Genomic DNA, 8,876 nt, shown 5'->3' with positions numbered 1-8,876 from the left:
GTTGAAACTTTGATTGCACCTAGTTTGATTATTCTTGAGAGCCTTTTCTTTTGATATAAGGGTCACTCAAGCTAGATCAAAGTATTGGAAGGATCTTTAGAATTATTATTAGATCTAAAGACAACTTGTAATCAACCATTGTTAATAGACTCAGTTATGTGCATGATCTATCATAAGTGGATTCAAGTTTTTTTTATATAGATACAAAAGAAGGCAATTGAAGATTTGAAGACAATAAGATTTTTTCTTATTGGTTTTCGTATCTCGTGATTTGTGCACACATCTTGATCGGCAAGGATCCGACTTAGATCCAGTTTATCTTTGATAGAATTGATCATATAATCACTTTGATCGGCAACTATCATTTGGTGATATTCTTCAATATCCGAATTTGATAGTTGTGAATCCGAATCTAAGTTACCGATTTGGATATATCTAACCAGACAAAGGAATTTACTAGTTTATACGGAAGAGCCTTTTTCAAATCTAAACAAATCTTTTTCTAAAAGATTATTGGAGTAGTTACCAAACATCTTTCTTCCTTTATTGTTTGGAAAATGATCAAAGGAGTTGAACGCTTAAGACTTTACATCGATAAAGCAACTCAAAATAGTGATTTTTGTCTTGGGATTCACGTGCATGACCAGATGGTCGTAGACGCTGGGATACTGAGGGAACTAAGTAAGTAGGGGTAGATTACTTGGTCTTAACTATCCAAAGTTGTCTTTGTTCTTTGTATATCGGCTTAATTCTGAGAGTATTCAAACTGGACTAGGTCTTGGGGTTTTTCTGCATTTGCGGTTTCCTCGTTAACAAAATCTTGTTGTGTCATTTACTTTACTTCTGCATTATAATCATTTCATTATAATAAAGTAAATAACACTTGTACGTTAAATCCTAATCACTTGGCATTGATCATATAGTCAATCGGTCTTGTACCATAACTATTTTCAAGTGAATACCTAGTTGTTGTATTGTCTCGACTTTATCCATAGATGATCACACTTGGTATCAGACTTATATGTTGAAACAAAAAACATGGTGTATTTGGGTACCCTCGTAATTTCATAAGCTGAGTTACAAAGATCTAACAGGCTCAAGATACCTACAACGAAGTATAAACCACATGAACATGTGATGCTCATAGAGGCAGGCTATGAAAATGCTCTTCATGTTCCCGAGAGTGGAAAGTGTTTGAAATCCATGAAATCAGAGGCTTTTTTTCTGATGAGAATGACATTTATGAGTTAGTTGAAAAGGCATGGGAACCATACATTCCGAAGAAAAAGCGGGTGTATAGAATTAAGACTGAATATGACAACCCAAAAACAAGGTACGAAGTTCACTTAGTTGTGAAGGATTTTGAGCAATGAAAGGGTGTTGACTTTGACGATATTTTCTCACCATTAGTGAGATTTCCTTATATTCGGGTGGTCTTGGCATTAACATCTAGTATGGAATTTGAGTTGAACAATTAGATGTCAAGACAATATTTCTTCATGGTGAATTTCAATAAAATGTGTATACATGGCACAAGCCGAAATTTTTGAAGTCAAAAGAAAAAAAAACATGGTCGCAAGCTTAAGAAAAATTTATATAGTTTGAAGAAAGCTCATCCTAAAAGATGGTACAAGAAGTTTGAGTTGTTGATAAAAGTACAAGATAATAATTTCAGACCATTTTGTGTTTATTTGTGGATGACAATTTTCTTATTATTTTTCTATATGTTGATGATATGTTGATTGTTGGAAAAGATAAGAAAAAAATTGAGGTTGAGCCCAGACCTGAGAAAATCTTTTGTTATGAAAAACTTGGGTCGAGCAAGGGGTATTCTTGGCATAAAAATCTCTCGCGATAGGAAGGCAAGGAAGCCGTGGCTATCACAAGAAAGCTATATTGAAAGGTGTTGCAAAGGTTTAACATGAGCAAGGCTGATCCGGTAAGTTTTCTACTTGAAAACCATTTTAAGTTTACTGGTGATCAATCTCATCTGAAAGATGTTGAGAAAATGAAGATGAAAGAAATTCCCTATGTATCCGCAATTGGTAGTTGATATATGTCATGGCGTGTATAAAGACGGATGTAGCTTATACATTTGGAGTAGTAAGCAAACTTCTGTCCAACCCCCACATGAAGCATTGGGAAGTAGTGAAATGGATACTACAGTTTCTAAAGTATACTTCTATTATGTGTTTGTGATATAATGGTTACACGTGTTCAGACTTGTTACGTGTTCAGACTACAATTAATGGTTACACTGACAATCTACAATTAATGGTTACACGTGTTCAGACTTGTTACGTGTTCAAGACAACTTGAATCGATATTGTGTTAATTATTAACATATGCAGGGGGAGTTGTGTCTTAAAAATTCAAATTACTAAGATATATGACATTGTGTACCACATAAAAGAGTACATAACATCTATATAGAGTTGCAAAGAGATGACATGAATAAATAGCTTTATTAGAGAACTCAGTGTAAAACCACAAAAATTCATTTTTTGTGACCGCCAGAGTGCCATCCATCTTAGCAAGAATCCGAATTTTTACTCGAGGTTGAAGCATAGCAAAATTAAATGCCAGTGGATACAAGAAGTTCTCAATGAGAAAGTCGTACAAATCGAGAAGATCCATACAAATGACAATGATTCTGATATAATGACAAAGTCACAACGGAAGTACAAACATTTTCGTTTTCGCAACATTGCAGGTTTAATGGTATCAAAAAAAAAAAAAGAACAAAGAACAAAGAAAAAAGAAAAAAGATCAATATTAGAGATGGACCATCTTCTCGTATGAAAACAACTTTAACCCGCATGAATACAAAGTCGATGTTAAAAACTTAAAAGCTTATCCTCAACCAAACCTTGTGTTTATATCCGCCCCAATCATACCCCAACAAGTTCAATAAACTTTTTGCTTGATCTGTATCAAAATACTGGGCTGAAATATAAACCCCCAAAAAAACTGATGAAAAGAAAGTGAACCTCTGTCTATTGCATCAACCACTTCTAAATCTGTCCTCCATTAATAAATCCAATCCTGCAAATTCCTCTTCTCAAAGCTATCTGGTTCAAACCCTCAGCTCTAAGCGCATAATTTGCAACACTCATCATCTTCATTTCCATATATAAGGAGAGCAGTGATGAGGGCTCAGAAGAAGCCAATCCAAGCTGTAGCAACGTGGGTAAGGAGACAACCACCAAAGGTGAAGGCGTTTTTAGCCGTGGTATCAGGAATGACTGCTCTTGTTTTCTTGAGATTTATCGTAAACGATCACGATAATCTCTTTGTTGCAGCTGAGGCTGTTCATGCTATTGGTGTCTCGGTTCTTATTTATAAACTCATGAAGGAGAAAACATGTGCTGGTATGAATTTTCTTAATTGCTTCTTAGATTTTGGTTTTATTATGGTCTTAAATATCAATTTCTTATTGAATTTTGGAATCTTTTAATGAATTAATGAAAATGATATTTTGGCATTTTGTGGAATCTTTTAATTTAAATGAAAATGAATTTCCCCTTTTTGATCTTGTTGATTCAATTTATGATCTATGAAAAATATGACTTTTATATCCTTTGAAGAAATGGAATTTCTATCATTTTTTGTGATGTTTTACTGGATGGGCTATTAGATTTGTTGGGTGTAGCTTAAAGAATGAAATCCAAAATTTGTAGGTTGGTTTAGGGATTGAGCGAATTCTCCTTGTTACATTACATGTGAACTTTTTCTGTTGTATTATATGCTAGTTGTGAAATTATATCAGTGTTATTGAAACTCGGTAACCGGATAAGTGAAATTGCATATGATCAACAACTTATTTTCATTATGTGTATGTTGTGAATGCTGTAGTTTCTTAGTTGAAGTGCTTGTGATCTCGTGCTTCTTATTGCGAAGCCTCTATGATCATAGGATGTTCGACATACACATATTGAACCTTGAATATAGGATGTTAGTCCACTTCACTCATTTCCCACAAACTTAACAGGAGAACTGTTGAATATAAGAGTGCATCACTTTATACGAACATGAGAACTATTGAGTTTTAGGGAGTATATGTAGAACCTCTTACCCTTTACAAAGAAACCAATATACAGAACAAGCACCTCAATCTTTATATGGATGCGTAGTAGAAAGTTTGGACTAATGTTACCTCTTTGTGGGCTTGGTTGCCTTTTAATAGGGTGATATTTGCCAAAACTTATCCAATGAATTGATATTGTATAGATTGTTAAGTAGATTCCATCCTTGTGTTGTTTTATTAATTCTTATTGACGACTTTACCTCTTTTAATTAGTTGGGTAGAAACAAACTTCAGATGCTGGTTTCCATAAGTTTTAGGAGTTAATGCAGAGAGGCGTAAATGTAAGATATGATTCAAAAGATAGTCCGTGGAGATACTAAAGGGTTGTGGTTTACAAGGGGTGAAAGTACTTTTCATTGAGAAATCATTGAATAGGACATGTCAAATATGAAATACTTACCATGACAAATTTTGTTAATGGTAAGTGATGGTTCATAACTTCGTATCAAAATGTTACAAATAGAAATATATTGGATTTGTACTACTTCGATGTAGCCAAGGGTCCAAAAGAAGATGATGTCTGAAATAGTGCGTGAAAGCGTATATGAGTGGTGACATGGTGCATTGTGCATTCAAAAAATGACCATATATATTCTGGAATTGCCATGTAGCATGTACAGGTGTGTGATTATACGTAAAGATTAAACGTGACTCAGATGGTTTTAGGTGCCTAACCAAGGGGTATTTAATCGGTACCCTCTTTTCTTTGCTCATGGTGAACATCAGTTTTTCAAATTCTTTGATTTACTTCTAGCTGCTAATAACAACATAATACTGCAAGTATATAAAGTCCAATTACCTTTACCTCTTCGATGTGCAAAAGTTTTATCTTTCTTGTGCATTTTTTGTTTGATGTCTGTCTGTTGTATATCCTGGATTATCTGCTGTTTCCTTCTTTTCATTTTAGTACCATTTGTTCATCTGTTGTTTGAACTTGTTATGTAGGACTTTCACTCAAATCTCAGGAACTCACAGCAATATTTCTAGCTGTTAGACTATATTGCAGTTTTGTTATGGAGTACGATATACACACGCTTCTAGATACAGCCACATTGGGGACAACCCTGTGGGTTATTTATATGATCCGATTTAAACTAAGATCTAGTTATATGGAGGATAAAGACAACTTTGCGATCTATTATGTGGTAAGTTTTTATGATCCATCCCTCCTCCCTACCTCATCTCTCTTATGCCTCTTTCGTATCAAGCTGGTATTTGAACTTTGAAGCGAGTGCTCAAAATGAGGCATTGTTGCTACCTTGATAATGTACAGTGAAAAAGTCTCTTAATGAAATTTTTAGTGTAACTATAACTTCACTTTTAGGATCGACAGGTGGATAACTAGATGGGTATTGTTATGAAGCAATTGACACTACTAGTGTGCAGATCGATTATTTCTCTTATAACACTGGGTTATATTTCTTTGTAATGTTTCACTGATTATTTCAAAACTTGATGTAGTTGGTGCCATGTGCCGTATTAGCTCTAGCCATTCACCCATCAACGTCACATAATATTTTGAACAGGATCTTCTGGGCTCTATGTGTATACCTAGAAGCAGTTTCAGTGCTTCCCCAGTTAAGGGTGATGCAGAACACAAAGGTACAGAGTACAGAACATAGGGTTAGAAACTTGTTTATATGCATGTATCGGTTTGTGAAACTCTTCTTAATGCATGTTTGCCAATAATTTCAGATTGTTGAACCATTTACAGCTCATTACGTATTTGCCTTGGGCGTTGCAAGGTTCTTGAGCTGTGCCCATTGGGTCCTCCAGGTTTGAATCAAATGACTCATCAAACATCTTTATATTATTCTTGCTCAGTAACATGGATTTCGCCTAGTACATTCCAAAAACTGATTCATTATAATCTACTTTGACTCTGGTTGATCTGAAAATGATCAACTAAGATTAAATATTATGTACCAAATCATGCTAATTCGTAGCTCTATTATAACAATCCAGTCAATTAGGATACACAAACATGATTCCTTTTCTGTGGTGGCTCTTGCTCCACCTTGTGGGCTAATTTTATTTTCTCTAAATACCCTGTAGTTCGCTGATGCAGCTACGTTACTGTTACACCTAAAGAAGACGATCTTGCCAAATTAGAGTTAAACAGATACCTAACCATGATTCCTTCGAGGGTGGCACCCCATTTTCATTTCTTTGATAAATACCCTGTAATCCACCAATGCAGCCACAATTGACATAATTAACTATAGGATACTGTTTCTCCATGCTGATTTCTCAATTTATATCCTAAGGGTCCAGCACTAAATTTTTTCTCTCTCTCTCTCTCTCTCTCATTTTCACAGGTCCTAGATACTCGTGGACGCTTACTAACAGCTTTGGGTTATGGGCTGTGGCCTTCTATGGTTCTTTTGTCAGAGATAGTCCAAACCTTCATCCTGGCAGACTTCTGTTATTATTATGTGAAGAGGTTCGTTTAGGACTTTGTGCAACACTGGTGTTTCTTGATTTTAGATTCATATTGTTTCCTCCCTTGATGCACGCACCATGTGGTCGGTAACATTTATTCGTGTCTCACGTTCTTTACAGCATTTTTGGCGGACAACTTGTTCTACGTCTCCCCTCCGGAGTAGTATGAGAGTCTTAAGCGAGCTCTTCTCTTACACGGTGTGGCGCTAACTGTTCACATCAATAACTTAAGCTTAGAGAATGTGTTTTTGGTCATTTTTGTTAGTTCGTCGTTCTCTCTCCTTTCTGTAGTAGTCAATGATGACTCTAAATTGTTGTAGCCCGGGGTAACTGTAAAGATAGAAATGCAAGCGTTCTCTTGGTGTTAAAATTTATTTCAAGGAAATCATGATTGTTCCATGGCTAGACTATATTATAACAGTGTAAGCATCTCCAATATTAATGCCATATCTGTTCTGGGGTTGATTTGCTGGTCTATGTGATTCTCTGTCGATGTAAACCCGTTTAAATCAGTGAGTGAGCGTATAGAGAAGTGAATAGCGAAGATGGTAGTGATTAGTGAAGGATATCAGGAGTCGAACCCAACAAAAAAAGACCTAGAGCAAATTAAAATTGAGAAAAAAAATAACGATCACGGCGGGACTCGAACCCGCAATCTCCCGCTCCGGAGGCGAGCGCCTTATCCATTAGGCCACGCGACCATTTGTGATGGGTTGGATGTACCTAATTATTTATTGATGTTAAATTGTAACAGTATTAGAAAAATTATGTCGACAAATCCTTCCCAATAACAAAATTCATAATGCTCAAAGATACAAAAACGTTTCCAAGAACAGTTTTAAGTAACAGATCTGAATTACTCCATTTATACCCGAAATATTATGTATCACTATTCTCATTTGCCGTGGTACATTTTTGAATGGTTGCTCCATGAGTTAACATTAGCACTAACATGTTTTTTGGTGGAGATATTCCCATAGAGTCAGGATAGATAGTAAAATCATGTACACAAAAATGTACTGCAATGATTCAAAACAGTATGCTTAGATAACATTTTTGGCCGACCTCTGCACTTTCACTGGTTACTGTCACTGAGATTTTTTCTATTTTTGAATGAACTGTACCGTCATTGAGAATTATTAATATTTCCAAATATATCTACATGATAAAAGTAGTAATAAAGTGCCTTAAGTGTTCTCTGTTCACCATCAGAGATGTGAATTATTGGAAAATAATGTCCCTTCGGGGACACCCAATAATATCATTGAGAAAATGTAGAACAGTCTTCGAACCCGATAAAACTTAAAAGACATGGTATTAATGGCTCAACATCAACAACTCAATAGTTGAAAAATGAAAAGCTTAATAGTGATCGGACCTAATAACATTAGAGGACGGTATTGCTCGGATCCGTACAACAGTTCCACTTGGCTAGTTCAAGAATAATTGGTTTAGACAAATTGCAAATTCGATTCGGCAAATATCAATATCCAACGAACTTATGATTTTTCCGTGCTATGGTTACTCATTTTATTGTCTAATATGATAAACTCAGTTTACTATCTTAGGTGTTAAAAATTATAAATATCAGACAACGAATTTTATGATTTTCTATGCTGTAATTACTCACTTTATTGTCTAATTTAATAAATTCGATTTACTATTTTTCATGTTAAAAGTTATAAATTTTTTAAAATAAAATTGATAACACAAGTGTATGCTTTGAATCATTAAGCAAATTAGTTCACGATATATGAGTTGACTTAAATTGGTAATAGTTGTGGAATTTGAGACACTATGGTCAAGGAAAAATTTCTTGGATAAAAACGACGGATTCCACATCACATAAAAGATTTGGGGTCATAAGACAATTTTCGGATTGAAATGTAAAATTTGGATCGTGAGACAACATGTTATATTGAGGTATAATTTTTGCTTCTCTTAAAGAATAAATCTAGATGAATTAAGAAGGAGAATTTGTGCTCACATTTTTTTTTTTTGAACGACAAGGAGAACTAGTGATAGAAAAAAAGGGAACCCAAAAAGATGGAATGTACAAAAGAAAACCCGATCAAGAGATCGGTGGAGAAGCAAAATAAAAACTACTAAGGTGGCTTGAAGTACAACTCTTTCCGATGCAAGATCATTTAATTGTAAAAAATGTCTTCAAAATTCCTGGATAGCTAATACTTGAGAGTAGATATGATACTGGATCACCTTTAACATCTAAGTCTTGCTTTTATTTTTTCCTGCACACACTTGTGTATTTCTTTCAATCCATATGGTCTAGAAGATGGCAGCATGAACCATACTCCAAATATGGATATAGAAGACAACATTTATAGAG

The 8,876-nt window shown here is 34.9% G+C and overlaps 1 protein-coding gene and 1 non-coding gene across 2 annotated transcripts; one reads left to right on the top strand and one right to left on the bottom strand.

Moving 5' to 3' along the window:
• The first annotated feature begins 2,812 nt into the window (after window positions 1-2,812).
• On the top strand, window positions 2,813-6,997 carry LOC113290234 (putative ER lumen protein-retaining receptor C28H8.4). Its single transcript, XM_026539838.1, has 6 exons — window positions 2,813-3,371; window positions 5,033-5,232; window positions 5,549-5,689; window positions 5,783-5,863; window positions 6,406-6,530; window positions 6,650-6,997. Exons 1-6 carry the CDS (start codon window positions 3,149-3,151, stop codon window positions 6,696-6,698), a joined length of 819 nt encoding a protein of 272 aa, XP_026395623.1. The 5' UTR covers window positions 2,813-3,148; the 3' UTR covers window positions 6,699-6,997.
• A 160-nt stretch (window positions 6,998-7,157) lies between these two features.
• On the bottom strand, window positions 7,158-7,230 carry TRNAR-CCG. The gene has a single exon. It is a non-coding gene; the product is annotated as a tRNA-Arg (tRNA).
• Between the last annotated feature and the right edge of the window lie 1,646 nt (window positions 7,231-8,876).

The sequence above is a fragment of the Papaver somniferum genome, chromosome 1 (assembly GCF_003573695.1).
Source record: "Papaver somniferum cultivar HN1 chromosome 1, ASM357369v1, whole genome shotgun sequence".
Classification (NCBI taxonomy): Eukaryota; Viridiplantae; Streptophyta; class Magnoliopsida; order Ranunculales; family Papaveraceae; genus Papaver; species Papaver somniferum.
This window is presented reverse-complemented; position numbering and strand designations above follow the sequence as displayed.

Coding starts and splice junctions, on each gene's coding strand:
- LOC113290234 (XM_026539838.1), top strand. CDS start 3,149: ATGAGGGCTCAGAAGAAGCCAATCCAAGCTGTAGCAACGTGGGTAAGG. Junction 3,372..5,032: donor GAAGGAGAAAACATGTGCTG/GTATGAATTTTC, acceptor CTTGTTATGTAG/GACTTTCACTCAAATCTCAG. Junction 5,690..5,782: donor GGGTGATGCAGAACACAAAG/GTACAGAGTACA, acceptor CAATAATTTCAG/ATTGTTGAACCATTTACAGC.